This window comes from Bos indicus x Bos taurus, chromosome X, assembly GCF_003369695.1.
Source record: "Bos indicus x Bos taurus breed Angus x Brahman F1 hybrid chromosome X, Bos_hybrid_MaternalHap_v2.0, whole genome shotgun sequence".
Taxonomy (NCBI): Eukaryota; Metazoa; Chordata; class Mammalia; order Artiodactyla; family Bovidae; genus Bos; species Bos indicus x Bos taurus.
This window is the reverse complement of record NC_040105.1, coordinates 123,821,312-123,848,086: the sequence shown is the minus strand read 5'-3', so window position 1 is coordinate 123,848,086 and position 26,775 is coordinate 123,821,312. Positions and strand designations below refer to the sequence as shown.

The 26,775-nt window shown below is 38.1% G+C and overlaps 1 protein-coding gene across 6 annotated transcripts in view; it reads right to left on the bottom strand.

The window, feature by feature from the left end:
* FGF13 (fibroblast growth factor 13) overlaps window positions 1-26,775 on the bottom strand; it is a 569,406-nt gene that overhangs the window by 44,335 nt on the left and 498,296 nt on the right. For all 6 annotated transcript variants that reach the window (XM_027533130.1, XM_027533133.1, XM_027533129.1 and 3 more), the window contains one exon: window positions 22,962-23,065. In XM_027533130.1, the coding sequence (XP_027388931.1) occupies window positions 22,962-23,065 (104 nt within the window). The remainder of the gene's footprint in view (window positions 1-22,961; window positions 23,066-26,775) is intronic.

Below are 26,775 nucleotides of genomic sequence, written 5' to 3'. Positions count from 1 at the left end.
AGCACCCACTGCACTGTTCCAGGCACCAAGAAGAGGTTACTGAACAAAATAAAGACCCTGCCCTCAAGGAGCTGACATTCTAGTAGAGAGACAAAATAAATAAACATGTACATATCTATTCATTCAACAGAAACAGTGAACAAAACAAAATTCTTGCCTGCAGATAATTTATGTTCTAGGATACAGATACAAACATCATACCAATAAACATTTTATTCAACAAACATACATTCAACGTATTTGTTCTGATTGGATCAATTTATATCTGTATATATTATGGACAGTGGGAGATGGAGAATCAGGAGGACAAAGTACTAGTTTAAATTATGGAAGCTTCTTTGGTAAGGTGATATCTGAACAGGGACCTGAAAGCAGAGACGAGCAGTGGGGCTATCTGGGGAAGAGGAGTCCAGTCAGAAGGAACGGCCACTGAGAAGGCGCTGAAGCAGAGCAGGCTTCTCATGATGTGCGAAAGGAACAGCATGAAACCCAATGTGACTTGAGCTAGCGAGTGGTGAGTGAGAAGCCAGTGAAAATGCGGAGGGTGCAGTCAGAGAGCTGGGGGACCATGTCACAGAGGGTCTGACCATCCATAGTAAGGACTTTGAAGCATGCTCTGAGGAAGCCATTGGAAGAATCTGGGCAAAGGAGCTATTACACGATCTGACTTATATGTAAAAAGGATGATGGTAAAATGGAGCAGGGAGGCATGGAATGTAAGAAGGAAGATTACCTAGGAGGTTGTTGCCAAAATCCAGGTATGAGAGGGGGAACCAAGAAGGTAGAAATGGAAGTGATGAGAACTGGTTTGGTTCTCAAGTTGCATATATTTTGAAGGAAAAGTCAAGCTTTGCTGCTGCACTGGGTGTGTAATGTTAGAGAAGAAAAGATGCAAGACAACCCCAAGGACATTGACCCAAGCAACTGGAAGGATGAGGTTGCCATTTATGGAAATGGAGAAGCTTGTAGGGTAAAGCAAATCTGGGGAAGGGTTATAAATATTTCTATTTGGACAAGGGTGCTGATTAGGCCCCAAAATGGAGATGTCAAAGAAGCAATTGGAAATACAGTTCTGGATTTTAGATAAGAGGTCCAGGCTGGAGGATTTGGGGAGTCACCCATATACAGATGGGCTTCCCTGGTGGCTCAGATGGTAAAGAATCTGCCTGCAATGTGGGAGATCTGGGTTCGATCCCTGGGTTGGGAAGATTCCCTGGAGGAGGGCATGGCAACCCACTCCAGTATTCTTGTCTGGAGAATCCCCATGGACAGAGGAGACTGGTGGGCTACAGTCCATGGGGTTGCAAAGAGTCGGACGTGACTGAACGATTAACACATTCATATACAGATAGTATTTTCAAGTCATGAGAGTGGTTCTCAAGAGAATAAATATAGATAAAGAACACATCCAAGAGCCAAGTCCCTGGGCCCACCAAAATCTAAACTTGAAGAAGTTAAGAAGGAACCAGCACAGGAAACAGAAGGATTGGCCAGTGAGAGAGGAGAAAAAACCAAGAGAGCGTGGTGTTCTGGAGGCCCAGTGAGATGTGGAGGTAACTGGTGATTTTGAAAAGAGTAATTGGGTGGAATACTATGATGGGTGGGGTGCGGGGGTGTGTAGAGGGCAAAAGCCAGACTGGTTAGGTTTAAGGAAGAATGAGAGAAGATGAGGGGAGATGAGCATACAATTCTTTGAGGGGTTGTGCTGTAACAAGAAACTAATAAATGGACTGGTACCTAGTGAGGGATGTATAATCAAGGGAGATTTTTCTTATTTAAATGGGAAAAATAGGAGCATGTTTGTATGCTGATGGGGATTATATGTTACAGAGGAAAATATGATGACATAGGAGGGACGGGTGATCATTTCTGAACTGATCATCTTGAAAGATGTGGGGTTGAATCCAGTGGAAAACTGTAAGGGCTGGCTTTCTATAGGAGCAAGGAAAAGTGACATAATAACAGGGGGGAAAGGCAGAGTAGGTAGGCATAGATATAAGCGGGTAAGAGATAAACTGGTGGAAGTACAAGGGAAATTTTATTTTCTATTTTCTTTGTAAAACAAGAATCTTAGCCTGAAGAGCGGGAGGAAACATTCAGGATTTCAGGAGAAAGAAGTATGAAACAATCAAGTACGTTGGTATAAAAGTAATTCAACTAGGAAAATTCTAATAATATTAATACTAATAAGGAGAATGAGGTAGAGGAAGATGGCTTTATATATGCCAACATATTTAAATCTCTCAACCCTATGGCTTAGTTTCCTACTACTATCCCCATATTACAGATGAGAAAACAAAGTCAAGTCAGCAATTCATCTGTGTAGCAGGCTTACCGGGAAGCATTGATGGTCCACCAATGATCAGTGAAATCATTAAAGTGAAATCAGATAGCAGCACTGTGTTTTCCTCCAGCCACACTTGTGCAGGTGTCAAATTGGCAAAGATGTGAATTTAACTAGGGTGGGGATGTTGCCAGTTGATGAACAACGAGTGGGAGGAATTGAATTCAATAGAGTGTAACCAAGAGTGATTAGCATGATGGATTGTTGTCACCTAAGTAGGGGAAGAAGCTAAGTGAGGAAATGGACACTCTGAATCCGGGGACTAGAAGGAATGAACTGTACAGGCAGAAAGTGATAGTCAAAGAACACGATGCTGGAAATTACAATGGGGATAAAGGTTACTTTGAATGACCATCTACTGTTTTCCTTCAGAGTGGATGGCTGAGGTAGGATGGATAAGATCACTGGAAAAGAAAAATTCAAAGAACTGAGAGGTCAGAGCACCTGAAAGCCATCTACATGGATACTGAAATCATCAAGATTTACAAGAGTAATGTTGGAGAGTGTCTGTCAAGGGGCAATGGACAGTAGTGTTGAAAAGAATGATAATGAAACACAAGAAAGATGCCTCTTAGCTCCTCTTCAATTAAGGGAAAACTAAAAAGTGGTGCACAGTCCAAGATAAACTAATAATAGAGAACAAACATTTGGGAGTTCCCATGGTTATAGTTCCGAAGACTGCCCCAAACCCTTGTCATTTTCACAAATAATCAGTTTCATATCAATTTGTGACTTGCTGACTTCTGATCATCTAATATGCACCTTAGTGACAATGTCACATATTAAATCAACACACAGACAAAAGGGACTGAAAAGTTGAGGTAAGTTAGACACTGTCCAAAGAACACTGTTTCACTTTCTTATCTTTTATACAGGTAATATAATTAATTTTAGAAGCTTTGATAAAAGTATAAAAATAAGAATCATGTATGATTGTACCATGCAGTAATAACTACTTTTGAATCTTTGGAGGTATGTGCCTCTTTTATAGGGAACGAGAGCCCAAGAGTTGAGGCCTGAGTCCTCAAAGAGATTTTGTTTTTGTTCTTGAACCTTTTTAATCTTAGCAGTTTGCAATAATTCAGGTTCCTGTTAAATTATGGAGAAAATACATGCCAGTTACTAAAGCATCATTACTATTAATGAAAGGTTTTGCTCTAAATGAGAAATACTTGTTTTGAATGAATAGAAATATCTTCAATCTGTAGCAGAATGGCTTAGTATAGAGGTACTGGGGGGTGATCAAAGATTACAGACAGCAGAAAAAAACATAAGAAAGAGAAAGCTGAAAAACTCATACTTCAGTGAACCTGCAGCTGTTTGGTCCTTATAAGATTTGTTAGCCCGGGAGCCTAATAAGCCAGGGTGAGCTGAAACCGGCAAAGGTGAGGTTGATGGGGCTATTCCAGTCCCAAAAGCATGTTAAAACATGGATGGGATTAATGCACTTAGAAAACCCAGTTAAATGTCTAGTAATGATTTATTTTTATGAATACATGTTTTCTTCCCCAGTACGTATCAATGAATTCAGAAAGGCTAACTGGACCCTCAGTCTCCCTGTCTATAAAAAAAACGTAGGCTGCAAAGGGAAAATGGTATATTAACTGAATTTGAGTAGACCACCTTTGTAGAGACGGTCGTGATTTCCTTACACGGAATTCAGAAAATTATGAACTCCTACTCATACATCAGCCAATCAGAAATTTAAAAGGTTGGGGAATATGATTAACATTTCAAATAGCTCTTCCTTCAGATTTAGTTGATTCTTTCCCAGAGAGCTTCTCATATGTCACTACACCATGCACGGTCTGTTAGATTCATGCACTGATAGAACATCTCTGCAAAACAAGAGCAGAGCTGCTGATGAACTATGGGATGGTATCTTAGGAAGTAAAGCAGCGTTCCAAATACATTATCCTGTGAAGTGGGTAACGAAGCTGTGAGATTCCAACATGTCAACTTTTCTCTTAGTATCTTTCATGTGCTCTTTGCTCCTTTTGATAAATGGCATATACCTTTCACATCATCAAACCTAGAAAGAGGAAAGCTCTGACTGCAAGCCTATCACCATGCCCTATTCATGCACATTTATGACTGGACCCTATGTTTTTCTTGATAGATAGGTGAGCCACGGAAATTCTGAGCTCAGAAGTGATCCCAGACTTAAACAAACATGAACTTGCATGAGTGTAGTGTTTCACCCCCACCCCCGGCCCACTGATATTCTTCAGTTCATTTAACTTAGAAGAGCTTTCAGCTCATAATGAGCAAAGAAATACACTCAACCAAGTAAAACAGGATAACAATGCACCCATAAGAGATGGTTTTCTTCATAAAAGTGTTTCAGAAAATACTCAAAAAATGGATTGCTCCTTCATAAGCTGCACTTGTAAGCTAAAATTTAATTTTAGATTCTACAGTTGCATGAGCCTCATGAAAAGTCTCTGAAACTTTTGTTACATAGAAGGATGCCTTAAGTTCAATGTTCAATCAACCACAGTGATGGGGATGCAAAGATTCATTGAGCATCTATATATGTCAAACAATTCACAGAAGTAATCTTCATGAAGCCCAGAAATATGTAATACTCCATGTTTTAGATGAGGAATCTGCAATAGATCACAAAGTGGGCAAGTGACAGTGAAGGGTGGACATGCTTATGATGTAGGTATTGTGTCTCAGTTGAGGGTTCTCCTAGTCCACTACTTTCTGCAATCCTACAAACATGGGGAATAAGGATAATTCTTTCCCCTATATTCCTACGAATGTCTTATGAGATGGAGAACCTGAAGAATTGCCGTGCCTAAGGAATATTTGCTATGCTAAGTCACTTCAGTCGTGTCCGACTCTGTGTGACCCCAGAGATGGCAGCACACCAGGCTCCCCCGTCCCTGGGATTCTCTAGGCAAGAACACCGGAGTGGGTTGCCATTTCCTTCTCCAATGCATGAAAGTGAAAAGAGAAAGTGAAGTCGCTCAGTCGTGGCTGACTCCTAGCGACCCCATGGACTGCAGCCCACCAGGCTCCTCCATCCATGGGATTTTCCAGGCAAGTGTACTGGAGTGGGGTGCCATTGCCTTCTCCGAAGGAATATTTACACTACCCCTAAAGACTGTACCACTCTGGTGGCTGTCTCTCTAAGATACGAAAAAGCTCACAAGAGTAGAAAGCTATTGGGTTGGCCAAAAAGTTCATTTGGGGTTTTCCACAAGTTGTTTTGGGAAAGCTCAAACTTTTTGGCCAACCCTACATCACGAACTCCTCAGCATAGTTCTACAGGTTAAATGTGCTCAGAATCCTCCTAGTTCCTGACAGAATCCTATACATCTCAATCCTCAAATCTATTTACAAAGAAACAATGTGGGAAAATTAATCTTACTGTTTCTCTATAATGAAATGATTTGTGCAGAAACAGGAATTTTATGACAGATTCTGTGTCCTCTAAAAGTTATCTTTAATTTCACTGTCATGTAGAGATTGATGAAAGAAAGGAGATAAACTATGCAACAGCTTTTCCTGGCTCATTGATGAGGAAATACAACAGAACTCCTTGGGTTTAATTTTCAGAAATACCAAAGGCCAGCATTTTTGATTCTCTATGAAATTCGATATAAAGGAATAGATAAGCAAAACTTAAGTCAAATCTGGTACACTAGACCTTTCTCTCCCTTCAGATCAACAAAGCTTGAATGGGTTATCTGCTATCAATTCCTCCAAAGAAATCTCAAACATGTTTTCTTGCCAGAAAAAGCAATATATATTCTAGGGAATCATGCTTTGATAAATTCATAGAAGAGAGAAAATTCCCATTAATATATCAGACGTTTGCTGATATTCTGGAGTAACACTAACAAAATCTGTTAACATAATACATAAGCAACTAGGGTAACTCTGTGGGTAAATTTGGTTTAATTTAACCTCTGATTATATATTTGTTAAACTGTGCATATTCAGTTATGCCCAGAGATCCCTTTTGATAAATATCAAGTTTTCAAATACTGTTCTACTGGGTTTGGAATGAAACTATAGAATGGATAATTACCATCTGAGAGAGGAAAGCCTCTAACTACCACAATTACCCACATTAATTCAAATTGCATGAAAAGAGAAAATAACAAATGTTTGGAAGACTGCACTATGGGGGAAACTAAGCAAACTAGCACAAAGAAAAACCTGATATTAACAGAAGAAGGAAATCATGTATTTTCTCCCATTGTATGCGGTAATGAGAGTCAAGCTTGGAGTCCACTTGATTTGTTTCCTGGGTCAGGAAACAAACAAGTTTACCAGTGGGCAGGAATACAGACAAGGCAAGTGAGCCCTTCATTAGGTGATGTGATAACTGAGTGCAGCAAAAAAGCCTATTTCTAAGCCCAAATGAGAAATGTTCTCAGTCAAGAAATATCTAGTTATGTACCTTACCATTTTCAAAAGCTGTCTACCTCCCTTTACATACAGCAAACTGCCATATTTTGACACCATTCACACGTTCATTTATGAGTCACAGACCATGGAAATGTGACATTTTCCACAGTTGAGCTGGGTGAAGAGCAGGACCATTAAGCAGAGGCAATTAGAAGACACAAACAGTCATCCTTTATTGGTCAAGTCCAATCATATCCCCAGTGGAATCCTAATGGTACTTTTATATAAATAAACCAGATCATCAAAAGCAGAGACAAAGAAGATAAGTTATCATGAAAGATTCATTAGAAACCAGTAACAATTTTTTGATCATGAGTAGAAAGTTAATTGTTCTTTTCCCCAGATACAACCCAGCTATTTCAAAGATGGTCCTTGGTCAACCAGTACCAAGGAGCTCTCATTAGATCTGCATGCTCTTCAACTTTATTGCTGGAGATTTTATGAAAAAACTTCATGACGGATACAAAGTTCAGGTATTTAGGACTTGCAAAATAGATTCTAGGGGTCAGAGGGATCAGAGGTAATTATCTCATTTAGTATAAGGAAGGGAGCTGCGTGCGTGTGTGCTAAGTCACTTCAGTTGTATCCAACTCTTTGCAACCCCATGGACTGCAGCCCGCCAGGCTCCTCTGTCCATGGGATTCTCCAGGCAAGAATACTGGAGTGGGTTGCCATTTCCTTCTCTAGGAGATCTTCCCGATCCAAGGATCGAATCCGAGTCCCTTGCATCATCTGCATTGGCAAGTGGGTTCTTTACCACTAGAGCCATCTGGGAAGCCCAAGGAAGGGAGCTACCTGAGTTTATACTTTTATCTAAACTGGACTTAGAAGCTGCATTCTCAGCTTTCTAGCTCAGGGTGCCCACCTTGGGATTCCCTGGACAATTGTGACATTACTACCTATTCAACAGTGTTTCTCATGTATAAGAGAGGACATGATTTATCAAGTGGCATTTTATTCATCACTATCTTGCTATGGTGACAGAGACTTGGTAAACACTCAAGCCTCCATGAGGAAGGGGGGAAGCCCACGTGTAGTCTGGCTCTCCAAATGGTTCCTTTCTAAACTGTGGTGTTCTTGATTCAGCCATCTCTTATTATGGAAATGAAAGAAATAATTTCATTTCTCTCATTCGTTGGCCTCTAACACAGCAAAATGTTCTATCATCTTCTATCATTTATTAAATATTAGTAGAGTATGTATGAGATATTTAATAACGAATTTGGTATGGAGGGGGGATATAAAAGGAGGGCACGCCATTCTTACCCACAAATAGCTTAAAATAAGGTTTGAGGATGCTCGATTTACACACAAGAAACACCTGGGGAATAAAAGAGGTACATGAAAATATGACATACAGTCTGCTCTGAAACATAAAGTGAGGCCCTGTGATGTTTATGCAGGCGTTTCTAAGGTTGTAATGCTGCAGGGTAATTGTCTGATACTGTCACATACTTCTTTAATCTCTGTATTTACAATTGGCTTAATGAAGCCAAACAGAGTAGGGCCTTAAGGACATGTAATCCAGCTTCTATCAAGGGACTTTTGCTAAATAAAAATTTGAAGACTGGAAGTTCTTCCATGAGTAATTCAGGAGAGGAGGGAATGACTGTAGACAAAGCAAATGATAAAGCAAAAACAAACAAGAGTGTCTATCTCATTTGAATTCAGAATGTCATACCTGAAGGCAAAATGAACTACTGGGTATCCTTATAAAAGAAATTTTCAATTGAAAGCAGGAATTAAAATTGAGTTGGTAAGGAAGCTTCTTTGAGCAACCACAGAGACAATAAAACTGTCTGGAGGAACAATTTGCCGTTGAATTAAGTGGGATGACCACAGAAGTTACATGATTGCTTTGGGGACTACAGTTAGTATCATAGTAGCAAAAAAAAACGTTCTAAGACCTCTGGAAGATATGTGAATCTGCCATGAGATCACATCAGAGGTGGTGATGCTGAAATTCCACAGAAGATCAAGATGCATGAAACAACTAGAGAAAAGTTCATGTATGTTGCAAGAAAGGCACTGAATTTTTCTTGGCCAACACTGCCTCACATATAAACATTAGGTACATACCTGCAACTTCTGGAATAATGAAGAATTCTTTCAGTGTGACTCTAGGCCATAATGATCAAACAGATTTTATTGGACAAAAGGATGAATTTCACATTACTAATTTTGGGTTTATTGTCACAAAATATACTTATTTTGACTTTGCGTTTAATTCAGCAGTACAACATGGTGATCCAAAAGCAGTACTTTTTTTTTGGATCATTTGTTACACACACATACTATGATGTAAGCAATAGGGCTAAGAAAGAGGAAATCACCATATTTGATATTATGTGTTTTTGATATTATTACTACATTGGGTTCTCTCTATAAATCTAACCTTAGAATCCTAGAGATAGGAAAAACTTAGAATAAAAACTTCTTTTACAGCAAACTTTCTTTCGCATGACACAAGCTAAACTCTCTCAACAGGATCATCCTTTACAGAAAGAGTACATTTATATCAAGGGTCTCCCATGAACTTTGACTCATCATGGATTCTGGCAAAGTGGCTCTGTATATGGCTTCCTGAATGATTAATTTCCTCAATATATCAAATGAAACACTGGTCCATGACAAAATGGAAATGGATTTGGTGGCAAGAATAACAACAAATAAAGGTTTAATAAAATCTCATACAAAAGACAAATTTCCTCTATTACTGCTGTATTTAGATAAACTCCCCATGAAAAATGTTATTGTTTTTAATGTCTTGCTGCTAACTTTTAAGAACAAAGTTTTCCCTTAAATTCTAAGAGAAAAATACATTAATTATGCAAAAGTGACCCTGGTTGGCTTAGATTTCCCCTTAATGCTCCAACAAATGTTTGAAAATGCAGTGTAGCCACTCGACTGGGTGATACCATATGCTAATACATAACTTATGAAATAGTCATTGATTCCAAGAAATTAAAAGTTGGTAACACTCAGAAAGTGTGCTTACAAATGTGAAATGGGAACACGATGAACAATTTGTGAAGTAATTAACTAATGTGCCATAAATGAGCAACTTGCTGATGAGACTTTCCAGGTTTTTTCAGTGGGTCCTACTTTCATTTCCCTGAACTGGGAACCAGATGAAGTTTGACATCCCTCAGGTTAAGGGAGTACCGAGCCATTTAAAAATCAGGATTTAACTACTAATAGACGCTAGAAGTGAAAGTTGCTCAATCGTGTCCGACTCTTTGTGACCCCATGGACTGCAGCCTGTCAGGCTCTTCTGTCCATGGGATTCTCCAGGCAAAAATACTGGAATGGGTTGCCATTTCCTTCTCCAGGGGATCATCCCAACGCAGGGATTGAACCTGAGTCTCCTGCATTGCAGGCAAATTCTTTACCGTTTGAGCTACGAGGGAAGCCCAATAGATGCTATGTACTCAATAAATCAGTGGGTCTCAATCTCATACTCTTATGACACATTTCATACAGAGGGATCTCTATACAAATGACAGTGAGGTCTTGGGAGAACTTTTCAGATTACTGAATTCTAGATTTGATGAACTCTATATACTGCTAGCTAAGAAAATTATATCATATTAAAGAAATGATTTAAGGAAATTATGCAAATGACACCTAGACTTGAGTATTAGGCAGGTATGCATAGAAACAGGCTAGAATTGTATGTTTGTAAAACCTCTCAACAGAGAAGGCAATGGCACCCCACTCCAGTACTCTTGCCTGGAAAATACCATGGACGGAGGAGCCTGGTAGGCTGCAGTCCATGGGGTCGCTAGGAGTCAGACACGACTGAGAGACTTCACTTTCAGTTTTCACTTTCATGCATTGGAGAAGGAAATGGCAACCCACTCCAGTGTTCTTGCCTGGAGAATCCCAGGGATGGGGGAGGCTGGTGAGCTGCTGTCTCTAGGGTCGCACAGAGTCAGACACGACTGAAGTGACTTAGCAGCAGCAGCAAAGCCTCTCAAAGGATGACTCGAGTCACCATTCAATGACGCATAACAATACTCCAGGAAATAACAATAATAATAAACACTCAATTAGGCACCGGTGGTTAAAGCAAAGCAAAACTCCAAACCAACTAATTGTCCATCTTCTTTCAGCAGGCTTTTTTATATCAGCATTTAGTCAGTTACAATAACCACCCTATCACAGCACCAATCAACTCTCATTATGGTTCCAATTTTTAAACTCAGGCAGCTCACAATTATCCTGACAAAAATGCCAAGTATTTCCCTCTTCCAAAAAGAAGATCGACCATATAAAAAGACTATTGTATAAATGCTTCTATATTTGCCATAAAAAACACAGTGTCAAATATTCTGACAGAAAATTCTAAGCAAAATAACAAGAGAGTCTGAGCTTTAGGTGAGTGATAGAACCATTTAAAACCTGTTTGCAGAGCTACCTGAATGAATTATTAGCACAAATGGGGAAAAAAGGCAATGATGGCAAACGTATTTGAAAAGATCTGCCATCATATAATCTCCTCTACTGACTCACTGAATTCCTGTCATTTCATGGCATATCTTTACCACTATGGTGGCAACAGGGATTATGGGGCCTGGGCCAGGTCACCCGGACTGTTGAACCCAGAAGGTGGAGCGTCACCCTTATAGCCTAGTTGGAATTTCAGACCACTTATAATCTTGTGGAAGAAAGAGTGAAGTTTCCTTTTTCATTTTGGGTCCCTGAAACTGACAAGACTGAGGTGTCTCGACTGACAGAAAGTTCTGAAACAAATCTAGTCCAGAATTGTTTCAAAACCATCTGGAATTCTTCTACTTCTTTAATACTATCACTCCTCACCAGTTTGCTTCCATCTTTTGATATTATGATGGTACACAATTACAAAAACAGTACTACCATCCTGCCGGCTGGTTGTCAAACTTCCTCTCTGCATCCACACGAAGGTGACAGCTAGGAGACCAGAGCCCTTACCTCTTTGACAGCAAGAACCATGCAAATAGATGAATATCTCCACAGACAGTAAAAGACAAACAAAACACACCCTACCCCTCAACCTTGAGGTCAAAATCCACTAGTCTCACCAAGGCTTGAGAGGTTCAAGAAAGCTGCTGTTTGAGGGATGGTGAAAGATGAATTACGGAGATAAAAAAGCACCCACCCACCCCCGCACCCCGACTCTGGAGAGAGGGCATACCAAAAAAGCTTCCAAACCATGGAAAATAAAACGCTGCTCTGTGTGCCCCAAGTGTGAACAAAAATCAGGCCATGGTCCAGAGCAAAGAAAAGCACTGAGCAAAACCAGCCATCACGGTCCCCTTGACCTCTTTTCTCTAGGTTAATTATTGGTTTGAATAAAGTCTCATGCCTAGATCAAAGACACTGGCACTTAAAGTGTTTCCTGAGCCTATTATCTTATGCGAAATTTAAGAATTGTTAGATTCAAATACCCTTGTGACATGCAAATGCTTTGTTTCATGGACTGCCCTACTGGAATCAGAACTTTTTTGGTCTGAGCAAATGACTCTCTGGAATAGAAGAGAAGAAAGAAACAAAGTCAGTGGGTTAGGTGACTTCCCTTGCTGGTGAGGATATTACGAATGTAAATATAACAAACAGCTTCAATAAATGTGCTTTTTATCCATTTGCTGTCTCTAGTGTTAAATACCTATCTAACCACCCACCTAGTCAGAAACAAGTGGTCATTTCCTACCAGTGATCTTCATGGCAAATGAGGAAATGGAGCCAGATTTTGACCCTACAATTTCCTCTTGCTCTGAGACCCCTCTTACTCAGTGACCACATCAATATATATTTAACGCAACTGGTAAATTTCCACAATGATGCACCCTCCCCCACCCCCATCCCCAAGGACATTCAAATTGTTTCCCTATATGGAATTTCTTACAGTGAATTCTAGATTAAAAATATCATTGCCAGGAAATGGCAACCCACTCCAGTATTCTTGCCTGGAGAATCCCATGGACAAAGGAGCCTGGTGGGCTACAGTCCATGGGGTTGCAAAGAGTCGGACACGACTGAGCGACTAACACACACACACACACACACACACACACACACACACACACACACACACGAGGCTGCCCAACTAGGGGAGAAACAGGTTATGTTGATCCCTCCAGCAGTAGATCAACTGTTAACGATTAGGGCTCGGAACTTAGGACAAATCTCCTTATGTGCACTATAAACTCCAGCCATCATCAGTAGAAATCAACGTGATCACAGGGCTGCCTAGTATCTGAGGATGTTGCACAGATATCTGGTCGTTGATTGGTTGATAAAGCTCTTGGGCTATTTCAGGCCCAGATGTGTGACTGGGCTTTCTGAGACTGGAGGAATGGAGGGAGGTTTCAGCACATTTGTATGTTAAAGGTTATGAATTAACTATTAATAATAGCTAATCTAGAAAGTATATAAATTAACTATACTCTAATATAAAATAAAATTTAAAAAATTAAATAAGATATATGACACAGTATAAAAATACTCAGCTTCTGATCTCTCCTAGGCTTTGCCTATAACCTCTTCAGTGGAAAGAGTCTGCAAAGTATTAACACTTGTATTACGGTAAATCATCCTTATGATGATGTGGGCAGGGACCAGGGAATACTGTATATAATACTTTTGAGAATTTTTTAATCAAACCAACAAGCAAACACTTTTGTTGTTGTAGCCTTGCTGATTTGGGGGCCAGATTATAGCAATGGGTTTGTTATGCACAGGATTTTCTGTTATGCTATTTGCTATACACAAAGGAGTATACCTGTTGACATCTCATTTCTGAAAGCTATCACTGTCATTTTCTAGTGTCTCTTTGTCAATTATGACAGTGTCATGGGATGATTCATACCCTCCCTCTGTTAGGCATCTTTTCATCCTTTGTATTTTTACAATCTATGTCCTAACACCTTGGGGTGGTTACTTACATTTGACTTTTCCAAATCTCTACAACAATTTTTTTTCTCACGTAAAAAATGGACATCATCTCTCATTCTAGCTACTTGTTTTATGCTGAGCCAGAATTCCTATAACATCTGAGGCCCTTATGGAAGGAGATGTAACATGGCTACTGGCTATATGTTAAATCTTTTTAAGAAATCAATTGAGGCTTTTCCAGTACTTTCACTTCCAAGACTGTCAAAAGCAGTTAGCATCAGAGAATCTGATGAATAACTTAATCAGAATTTTAGTACAGACGTGTTATCTATTCACACATTCAGCCTGGGCAAAACATATTAAATGTATTAGTCAGGGGCTTGCCAGTTATTAACCTTGGTTACAGCTATTATAATGATCAGAGAAACGCTTTCATTTAAAGTTTCCCTGTTCAGAAGTCACAATTCCCTTTAAGCAGTGTAACCATTGAAACCAGTGCTGTTGCCTTCAATTTTTTTTTCTCATGTCTCAGTAATTCACTTTCTTATATAATCTTGAAATGTTAACACTTGCAAGGAAGGATGGAAGGTTAAAATTGGCCCTTTTAACTTATTTTAAATATTCCAAAGGCTTGACAGAAATAATGTGCTTTGTCCTTATTCTTTATTATATACATCTTTACTAATTTAATAAATATTTATTTAAAAGGTAATTTTTGCTGGGCATTGCTCTCTGACTAAGAGGGAGGTGGAGAAAAATAAAACCAGTTATTCCTTAATGAGCATAGGATTTATTAGGCAAACTATTCTTAAATATAGCTTTCATGGAAAAAAGGATAATAAGAAAAAGGGTCTTGATAAGCTCTGTGTTTTCCTATCACACTGTAGATTAACATTATACTAAAAAAACTATACAAACAAGAAAACAGGGACTAAAAACAATGCCTATACCAAGCCATGAGATTCACTGAATGATTACATAAAATATAGCTAAAAAGTCTTATTTGCTCTATTTTATAAAGCTATTAAGCGTTATCAAATATGTTGCTAGAGCAATCTCTAAAGGTATTACACATTTGGTGCAGGGTATGTATTTAAAACTGAATTATTTTAGGAATTCCATAATAATTCATCCTGTAATAGCAACAGAGCTATGAACATAAAATTGGTTTCTTTCATTATCTTTCATGTGTTGTGGGTGTATGCATATGTGTACATGTGTGTGTATTACCTCCTTACATCTAGTTTTACTTGCTAAAATTCTTCTTTGTTATTCTTGCCAGTTATTTTATTTATTAGCTCCAACAGACTGGCTTTTTTTCCTAAAAATATGAATTTAGCTTCTGAGTTAAAGCCATGAGACACTCTTTTAAATATGTATCCCAATGACCTTTCATTTGGATTATTTTTTCAACTTGGCCTCAAAAACAGAATTGAGAGCCAATCTTATTCTATTTAGCTACAACTACTATTGTTTCCTTGATTTCTGAGAAAGTACTATCCTCAGTCATTTTCTCCACCTAAGAAATGAAGAGCTTCACCCTGAATAATTTACCAGTTTGGTTATTTCTTTTTTAGGGAGAAAAGAGAGAAGGCCCTTGACTTTGAAGGCACAACCAACCAGAATCATCTAATTTCACATTCAAATAATGCCAAGCTAGATTTTCTTTCACATTTGAATGAAATTTCCATTAACTGCAAAGAGAACTAAACATGTGAAATAATCTGTGACTTAGGAAATGTGTTTTGGGTTTGAAAATTATGCTGATTCACCGGTATTCTGAAGGAATACCTAAGATGAATACAGATACTTTGGTATATTTTTCACTACAATAATTATAATGACCTCTAGTTCAATAGTACCAATATAATAACTGCAAGCCTCTTCAAAACATAAAATTTGTCTCCTTGAGCTAGCAGAGTCATTCATTAACAAATAAAATGTGCTTGTTTTCTTTGCCTTTCTTCCTGTAAAATCATCCCATTGTTTACATTTCCCATTTTATTGATACCACTCAGAAATAGGGATGTATGCGTATAATTACCCTTACAACCATTAGTCTGAACTGAAAATGTCAATCAAAAATGTTTAATCCCACAGCCCGTGGAAACAAAACAGTTTTCTAGATGTGAGTGAGTGAAAGTCGCTCAGTTGTGTCCAACTCTTTGTGACTCCATAAACTATACAGTCCATGGAATTCTCCAGGCCAAAATACTGGAGTGGGTAGCCCTTCCCTTCTCCAGGGGATCTTCCCAAACCAGGGATCGAACCCAGGTCTCCCACGTTGCAGGAGGATTCTTTACCACCTGAGCCACCAGAGAAGCCTTTTCTAGAGGTAGGTACCAAAATTTGGAATCTAAGTTTTTGAGTCATAAACACTAAACATAAACTAATGTTTTAATTAGAAGGTAAAATTTGTGTCTACTTGTTTTGTAGGGAGCGCTATACATGATGGCTACTGGCTATATGCAAAATCCATAATGATCATTTTCTTCTGCATTGGATATGATAGTGCTCATGTTCATTTGAAATGTATTTTCTTTTATAACCGAGTTAATCCCACTTCCCTAAAGAGCAGTAATGTTTAAACCAGTGCCCTTTCACTTAATTCTATTAAATTGAAAAGTCTGTCATAATAACCCCAGAAATTAAATTATACAAACTTGCTGATATACAGATTTGACATAACTCAAACATTTTACATGCTACAAATGTTTGCTGGGAGTACCTTCATCACTGTGAATTGATCGATGAATTCATCTAAACTTTAACATCCTTTCTGTATTAGAATATGGGCTTGAGCTGTGAAGCCATATCACTGAAAATTAGATCTTAAATTGTCACATACTAAAATCAGAGAAACTAAACAAATCTGTAAAAGAGTAAGTTCTCAGATGACAGCTAAATGTCCTGAACATCTGAGGCCTCTTAATATAAACAATCCCCCTACATACAGTATGAAATCAAAACATGTATCAGAATGCATTTTAATTTACCTGGACAATTTAAGTTTCCATTAAATAATGGAATTTAAGCTTAGTGACTAGAATGCTGAACCCAGGAAATTTTTGTTGTTGAATTGCATTTTTTATGACACTTGTTCATTTTGGGGAAAATTTATTAAATTTTCTCAACCTCAAATTAGCTTATAGTAAATTGTATGGTCTATCTAAAAAAAAAAAAAAAAAAAAAAACAAATGGTCATTTCTCAGTTTATGACTAATTATCCTATTTTTCTAAAGAGATTTGGGATACCTGAAAATATCATGTTAAAAACTGCATTCTTGAGAGCAAGTATTTACTCAAAGTGTCTCCCAATGGATTGTTTGCTAGTTGCCACAAAATAAATTTAAAAAGCAAGAACTATACAGTGGAAAGTCAGTCAACATCTTGAATGGATCATCAAAATTAACATCTGTGATGGGAGAAGAAACTTGCTAAGTTTAAACTAGGTAAAAATAATTCGATAGAGAAGGAAAATGTCCCCTTAATTCAGATCCCAAGTCTGCCTGGGCCCACGGGATCAGTAACACACACTGCTTCATTCCCATTGCATCAAGCTAACACTCAGGGAGACCTGCTTTCTGGTCTTGCATCTAGTTTGCCCAGGACCATAAAACAGCAGTTAAAATCACTCTTAAAAGTCCTCTCTAGAAATATATGAATAGAAAAGTTTTGCCTGTCAAAGGATTTCTACTTATCTACACATTTTAGCTACCCCTACAGTAACCCAAGCAACACTGTGTACTTTGGAAATGGAAAACAAGTGTTGATGAATGATAAATAATTAGGCAGGGAAAAATGCTGTTACTAAGTTCTGGAACATTTCAAAATCAAAAGATAATGCTTTGGGCTCGGCTTTGAATCTTTACTATCTTGTCTCTAATACCTGTTATTATTCCTCTATTAAAATAGATACTAGGACATTAATAACACTTTTACATTTAAGACTTGATTTCCTTTAGTTAATGTTTATTTCAAGCAACTTTGAAATATGTATAACAAATAGCTTTATATGAGTAAGTTTTGAAGAACTCTCAAAAGCTTCTGTACAACTCATTATTCTTTTTTTTTCATTATTCTTGGTAAAGAAAAATCAAAGGTATGAACAAAGTTCTCTATACACAATGAATAATAATTTCCTTACAGTTCTAGAAAGACTTAGTTATATCAAGGACAAAAGTAAATATGTTATGAAATAATGGCTAATTATGATTCTCTGTGCCACAGATGGTTTCTCACTGCCACTTGAGCCTACATCAAGTCTGCCCCCATGGCAACAAGGAAAAAAGGGAGGGAGGGGGGAAAAGGTGCAAAAATCCTGAGATTAATCATGGAAAGCAAATTGCTCTCTGTAGCAATAACAACATGGAGGTATTGTTTCTTTGTTTAATGGCCAAAGGGGAGTAAGAAAGGGCAAAAGTGTAAAATTGAATTTGAAAGAAATCAAGGGATGTAGAAGCAGAAATGCAAAAGAAGACAGGAAACAGAAAAGAAAATAAAATAAGAAAGCTCTTCCAAGGATCAGCATTTTCTTTCATCTCAAGAAATAGTCCTTCAGAAATGTAAAAGCAATTTGTTTGCAAGAACAGAAAAAGATCAGTTTCAGAAATTTCAGATATGGGACAGAGTGTCTATAAATGCATGGTTTCCAACTTCACTGGGGGTGGAGGTGGTTCTCAGTGCTACTCAGCAATCATTTTCCTTACTTGTGTTATTAGTGGTTTTCAACCCAGGCTACACATTAGAATCAGCTGGGGAGCCTTAGAAACTATTCCTACACAGACTCCCCCCTCAGATATTTTGATATTATTGGTTCCTATTTAGCACACAGAATGGAATTTTCTTAAATGTCCTCAGGTGATCCTAATAGGTAACTAAGATTGTGAACTATCATCCAACCAGGGGTCAAAAACCATTTTTTTTAATAAAGGACTGCTGCTGCTGCTGCTGCTGCTAAGTCGCTTCAGTCGTGTCCGACTCTGTGCGACCCCGTAGATGGCAGCCCACCAGGCTCCCCTGTCCCTGGGATTCTCCAGGCAAGAACACTGGAGTGGGTTGCCATTTCCTTCTCCAATGCATGAAAGTGAAAAGTGAAAGTGAAGTCGCTCAGTCGTGTTCGACTCTAGTGACCCCATGGACTGCAGCCCACCAGGCTCCTCCGTCCACAGGATTTTCCAGGCAAAAGTACTGGAGTGGGGTGCCATTGCCTTCTCCGTTATAAAGGACAAGATAATAAATAATTAAGGCTTTGTGGGGCAACTATTCAACTCTGCCTTTGTATTGCAAAACTTTTGAATGGGTGTGACTGTGTCCCAGTAAAACTTTATTTACAAAAATAGGTGGTAGGCCTGATTTGGCCTGTGGGTCAGTTTATCCACCCCTGGTCATTAGACTGTCTCTTTCCTCTCCCTTTTTCTAAAACCACTGTTGCAAACCTTCACACTGTGTCATCCTTATGCCTGATTTTTAGCTGATTACTCTTTATCTTGCTTCAATCATCCAGCTGGAAATTCTTCAACTTCCTTGTCCATCACCTGCAGATTCAGTGCACCTATGTTGACATCTGTCCTCATCGATTTACTGTAGAAGCAGCATCTCAAGGTGAATCTGATCTTCTCACATATTCAATTCCATCACTCTCTCTCTGACTCCTTTGAGACCCTAAGGATCCCATCTCCTATGTCTTCAACATCTCCATCTCTACTGGCTCTTGACCTTCAGCTAACAAATATATTTAAGAGTCTTAGGCAAAGAACCCTCAAAGCCTTCTTCAATTCCGTGTCCTCCTCTAAATACTCACTCATGTCTCCCCTTCCCTTAGACATTCTACAGCTACTGCCTGTCCTGTCTCTTCCCATTCACTCTTCAAGTCACTGCAGTCTAGCTTCTGTCTCTACTACTCCACTCAAGGTGCTCTTATCAAGAATGCTCAAGACCTTCATATGGTAAATTTCTAGTTCTTCTTTTATTTGTTTTCTTTGAAGCATCTGACATTGTTGACTCTTCCAAAAACCCTGTCCCCACTTGTTTTTTACAATGCTATGGCATCTGTCACAATTTGTTCTTCTGTTGCAGGGCTTCCATGCTATTATTACCTAATATTATTTGACAAACTCTTTTTTTGCTTCTCATGCTATGTATTCCTCAGCTATTCTCATGGCAACAGCCACCACCTACATGTGATAACTCTCACATTTTATCCCTAGCTCACACCTCTTTCTCAAGCTCTAGGGTCATATATTCAAATACCTATGCCAACCTGTACTTGGGTATCCTTTTTTTCCTACTATTGTTTTTCTTTTATTCTCCATCTTGGTTAATCGCTCACCATCAACTCAACTGCCAAAGATATAATTCTCACTCTCTTTCAGGGACCCTAATAATACTGTGCACATTTTAAACAACGTCTACCTGAAGATATTTCACTTCTATCTGTGCAGTGGATGGCAACTATATATGTTCAACCATACATGGTGCTCCTGTTTTCCCTCCAAATCCAAACAGCCACCAAATGCTCATGATTCTACCTCTGAAATACCTCCTGAATCCATCTCCTTTTAGCCCCTGCCACTGCAAATGTTTTAAGGCAGACTTTACTCAGCCCTCACCAAGATATTTTTGATAACTTCCTAACAGATTTTTTTCCTTGCTATAGCAGTAGCCTCTGTTTCCTGTTCCTCTTTTCGCTTCCTCCTCGGGTCACTGTCCAATCCTATTTTCTCTAACAAAACTGCCTGCCATATTTCAGGAGTAAAAGTGCCATGATTTTACGTAAGGGACTAGTGATCCTTTCTCTTTAGTTACCCATTCTTCTTGACGAGATAAGATGTCATTTGGCTTTTTGGTCTTGTGGTGCTAAAATCACAAAGACAGGCAATATCCTCAGAGTCGGAGTGCTACACTTTAAATAAGATGATAATAAATGAATCACCCACTAAGGATGGTGATCAATGTGGTGATGGGACTCCAAGTCACAATCAGTAAGAAGTAATGGGAAGAATCAGAAGATTTATCCTGGAGAAGATTCCAATTCTTTCCTGGAGGAGATGAATTTGGATATCTTTTTCCTCTGAACTCCAGGATTATCAATCAGACATCTCTCCTCCTTAACCAAAATATAGCTTCTTTTCTTTAATAGGAAATATTTAAGATTTCTTTTCCTTAATGGGATATGTGTACAAAGAGACCCATATTTGCTATAGATTGGCCTGCCTACCAAAGAAAGGAAGCCCATCCATCTACAATGCTGAGTCCCCTGGAAGGCCTTCCTTAGAAATGAGCTCACATTGACATTTACCATTTGCTAGAATAATGGTCAACTTGAATGGTAGGGTATGAGTTTTGACATCAATTCCTTCCATGTAATACTCTTGCCCTAATTTTCTTAAGTAGGAGCATGTGTCATACTAACTAACTTACATGACATTTTCTCATTCTAACTTAAGTATTATTTCCAAACTGTTTAAAAACATTTACTATTGCCAGATTAAAAAAAAAAAAAAAATCCAATCCTCTCATCAGGGCACCTCAATGGTGACCACAACTCAGGGAAATTCTGGATGCGTTACCAGTAATGACTTCCTATGTCATCTGCTATTTACCTTCTCAAAAGTATGCCCCATGTATTCCATTTAGTTCCCATGCCTGCACAGGAGTTGCAGAAAGCAATCATTTCTTTTATGAAAAACCTACCTTTGCATCTGGTCCTGGTGAGGTAGTCTGTTGATCTTAATAAAGTTAATTAAAATACTCCATTGTTAAATTACCTTACCTCAATGCACAAATCTGAAAACAAATCCCTTTTCCTATTGTTTTTAATAACGTGTGTGTATGTGAGTGTTAGTCACTCAGTCACATCTGACTCTTTGCTACTCCATTGACTATAGCCCGCCAGGCTCCTCTGTCCATGGAATTCTCCAGGCAAGAATACTGGAGTGGGTTGCCATTCCCTTCTCCAGGGCATCTTCCCGACCCAGGGATAGAACCTGGGTCTTTTGTACTGCAGGCAGATTCTTTACCATCTGTGCCACCAGGGAAGCCCTGCTTAGCCATGTATTTAATAAACTGAAAGATCTCATTTAGTTTGAGATACATTCAAATCTTGCATTTGTAAAAAGGATAAAACCCCTGCATTTATTTAACAATAAGACAGTAGAAATGGCCTGATGGGAATGCTGATAGGGACTGATATTTGAAGATTATGCTGCTAATCTTTTATTGTAAAATCTGAAATGTTCTACCCCAGTTTACCAAATGAATGAGCCCTTTGGTTCTACTCTTCTCCCTCCCCTCTTTCTCATCCTAGCCTCTGAAAAACAGAGTTATGCTTTGCTTTCATCATTTCTAAGAATCTTTCTACATACCTGGCTTTGAAATAAATTTAAGGGACAGGCCAGAGCAAGAGTGTTTAAAGGTAACCACTTTTGCACTTTGAGGAATAGATATCTTTAATTATGGTAATAGACTGCTTCAAGGCTATCTAGAAGAAGTCTGACAAGCAATTTTCTCCATTTTTAACATCTTATCCTTTTCTTAGACTGTATGAAATTCAAAACAAAGATTTGAAAAATCCATATATTAAGTGGTTTCCTCTAATCAGTAACTAGATCTACTGCTAACAGTAAAATCCTAACCCTGGCACTGTACCATTTTTGCCTATATTTAAATATAAAATTTTAAAAAGCTTAATGTGGCCCCAGGTTCCTAGCTGAACTGTTGTCTACATTGCTTATAAATTTCTTGAGAAAAGTTTCACTTTTTACTCCATTCATCACAAACTTCTAAGAAAAAGCCAAGCTGGAATTTGTATGTAAGAAGAGTGTACTTGATGGAAAAATAGTACTTAGAGATAGCAAACATGACCTAATAGAACTGAAAGGTAAGATAAAGAAACACTTCTGAAACTGTTCTTTGTGTCCTAGAGTTGATTTGAGGAAGTGGTCTTATTAATTTCCTTAGGAGTAAACATGGATAGATATATGTTGAACTGAGTTGTACAAATGGCTTTGCTTTCCACAGTTGCAAAGCAAGTCTGCAAGATAGACATTTGGGTTGAAAATAACAACCCAAATGCCAATGTATGCAAAAATGCTTAGTGAGTCTTTGAATTTTCTATCAAAAATGTTAGCTTCAAATGATTAATTAGTAATACATATACTTTCATTGGAAATTAATTTGTCTTTTTTAATATTTCCATCCAGAACACTCCTCCTTGAATTACACAAACCTGCAGTGATAACACATATGTAGCAATTTCCCTTCATATCAGATGAAAACTAGAATAATCAAAACATGAGCACAGTGAAAGACTTACCGAGGTGTACAGGTATCCCTCGCTGTTCATTGCCAAATACAGCTTGGTTTGAACTCCTTGAATAGCCACCACTCGAAGACCCACAGGGATGAGGTTAAACAGAGCTGCAGCCAAAAACAATGTGAAAACAAGGTTACAATATCGAATTCCATAGCTTTTCAATGTTTCCAGCAGGGCTCTCTGGTCTTTCAAAAGTAAAGTCTGCTTGGTAAGAACATTCATATATGTACATATGGATAGATAGATATGGATGATAAAGCCTCTTCTACCTTTCAGTACCCTCAATTCATGGTTGTAATCACATAATGGGGATGTAATTTTCAAACACTCTGGAGAAAATGGAAGGTAATTCCATGGTTTGTACAGTGTTGGAGGTGGGGAATCTTGATGCTTCTGAAGTGATCCAGTTCCAGGAATTAGTTTACATATTAAATAACTTTATCTTCAACAAACCAAGGTTTTAAACTGCTCTCTTAGACAACTGCTGAGATTCACAGACACAGATATGATCTACCAGTTGGGGAGAGATTCCTAGAATCTTAGAAAAGACAGTAGTCCAACTCTTTCACCTAAATTATCTGTATTATTTCTGACACAGTAAAAAAAAAAAAAGAAATCCAGGACTTGAAAAAAAAAAAAAAGTCACATTTTGGAATCTCATGTTCCCAGAGTAGTATTTCTTAAAGAACATTTTTTTAAGATGGGGTTCAGAGGGGTCTTAGCTTTTAGTCTCTGGGAGCAAAGGTTATAGGAATAAAAACAACAAACTTGAGAGTTTTATTTAATTTTTTTTCCTAAATAGTTGTAAGTGGGCAGCTGGCTGGTGCCAAAGAGGACTTCATTTCTCCATTTGAAGGTCTGATTGCGTGAAACTTACATCCCGGCTGTCCTCACAATCACACACCACTCACTGGAGAAAACCAGTGGGTGTCTTCCCCCTACCAGCTGTCTACTCCCTCCTACACCAGGAATAAAAATAAAACAGTACATTTTTAAAACATAGTGCTTGCCACACACATCTTTTGAAAATAGCCTGTGCACCTTTCTCTCAAGAGTCCTAGACCAATGTTGACGATTTTTGCTTTGGTGTGTAAGTTTATGGAGGATGATAAATCGGTCTGCTATCATTTCTGTGAGCAAGAACGTAGTCACCCCGTGGGCAGGAATATTTTTTCTCAGATCTCTTATCTTGATGTATATATATTCTACTGCAGTAGGTGGAGTTATAGAGATGAGAAATATTAATGAAGAACTCAATATTCCTTGGTGAGCCTACAATGTACCTTTCCCTTAAAATCAGGGTGTTACCACAGAGGAGCTAGGACAGATTGTATGGTGCAAAATGCAAGTGTTCCTGCCACATGCTGCTGATGGCACTTCATTCAATACTCATCATATTAAAAGCTGTGCCCTTCTGTTATGTGAGGTGAAGGAAAGGAATTGCACAGATTGCAAACTAGGATCTCATGCTATATTTGACCATGCAGTGCCCAGGAATGAAGTCTGATCTTGTTCAGCATGTCATGTATTTGTTCCATCTCTTTCTGTGATGGCACCTTGCTCACGGCAGGTGCTCAACACACATTTGTGGACTGCTAGCAATCTGTATGGTGAAATCATGATATTATATTTTTGAAATGTAATAGATCACGGTCCCATTACATAACAGTTCAGAGGTTTAAAATTCTGATATCTAAGAAATCAAATGAAATCAAACAAAAACCTCCTTATGGGTTTGGCTTAAAAGGCATAGCACTAGACAACTATAACACCAGCGTATGCTGGAGTCCTAGTTTAATCAAACTAATAGATGATGATCGATGACAGGTAATAAAGGATATTTAGAATTGTTTCTAGAACTCCATTGTTTACAATATTCTGAACCTTCTTAGTTCCCTGAATACAGGTGGTAACAAGCAAAAAAAAAAAAAGAGAAAGAAAGAGAGAAATATTTGATTTTCACCATGTGCCCCAACTACTCTGACGTGTGTTTTAATGGGCAATAAAATGTTTAATTCTCAAACATCAGATAGCAGTAGAAGGAAGAGAAGCAAAGAATATGAGTAACCCATGCCCAGGATTATCTATCCCTGAATAATGGTATGAACTATACAGTGGCACACGGATTTTTCACTATGTACCATAGATATCTGTGATGCCCGATTCAAAAATAAAAAATACCACGCTAAAATAAAAAAATGAAGAAAACAGCAAAAGTGGAGAGTGACTGGTGATACCAGTCCAACTGTTTTTCTTTAGACATTTAATATCATAAACATTTAAGATCATTAAGATGAATTTATGATCAATTAAGATCATAAACAGGCTTGTCTGTCTAAAGGGACAGTCTTTCTAGATAAAAATGCAAAGAAATTATTACATCAAGGGTGATCTTGCACAGATTAAGTATTCTCCAATATGCCTCTGTTTCTCTAAATCTGGAGTACTTCTTCATGGACTTAGGATATTATTTTGATTAGGATGAAAATATGCTAAGCATGAGAAGAAAACAATGGATTTTATGTGTGTATCTAAAACACATTCATTAAACATCTGATCTCTCTTCTTCCATTTCTGTCAAAATTTTGAGGAAGAAATAAAAGGGCCCCATTTCTTGTCTCCTGTTGTATCTACATAAAAACAAACTCCTTGTACATTGAAAGACCCATTTTTCTTAGAGATGTGCACAGAGTTGGCACTCAGTGTTTGCTTAATACAAAAAGGAGGCCATCTTTTTGTTTATCAGTTGGGTTAAGATCAACTTCTCAAAGGGAGCAATTTAAAAAGTATATATTAATGTTGATCAGAAAGACTTGACCCATTAAATTGGTAACACTACTGGAGGTTTGAAAGGAAAGTTGCCTATTCTAACATGGCCCTCACTGAGTCCAAGGCAGATATAATAAAACTGCTCTCATGAAATGTCTATCATCTTTTCCTTTTCAGGGGGCAATACATAATTTACAATGGCTGATTTGTTCATGGTGAGATTTTACTGGACTGATATTTACCATTGTAATAAAGCTACCTAAGGTTAGCTTAAATGCATAATACCAAATATATGTTTTCAGAAATAGATGTATCTTGGTAAGTGTGAATTGATTTGTTTTATCATGATCTGGCTTATCATGTCAGAATTAAAATATCATAAAATCAACCAAGGTGAACCAAGTGAGAAAAAAATATGATGAAAAACCCTAAAAATTAAGAAAAATATAAACATAAATAACAAGGATGCATATTAAGGAAATAGTATATTAACAAAATAAATAATGAATGCCAAGAAAATTGCTTGGCTTTAGGGGGGAAAAAAGAATACATCTACATAGTTAGACTTCCATTTTAATGATGATCATTTTAATGATCACTTTAACCATTAAGTATTCTTGTTTCCTGATGACTTACACCCTACAATATACTCAAGTGGGAAGACAAGCTAGCCCGCCGGCCTCTGATCATACTTGGCAGCTGGGGCAGAGTCAAGCCCCAAAGGCTTGCTATTTCTTTTGAGACACTTTTCATTTGTGTGCTTCATCTTATGGTAACACTCACCCTTGGCTGACTCACCTCTCATTATTTCATTCTGCCTAAACACAGATTCTGGCTCTTTTAAGGCCCAACAATATCATTAGTATGCAGAAATGCCATGCATATCCGTCAGTTATAAGACAACCAGGAGCTATGCATATGCAGGAACTGAAAAGTAAAACTGACTACCTGAGTCCACAGTTAAGAAATGGAGCTTTATTTACATACACACGTGTGTGTGTGTATACGTATGTGTCTATGTGTAGATATATGTGTGTGTGTATAG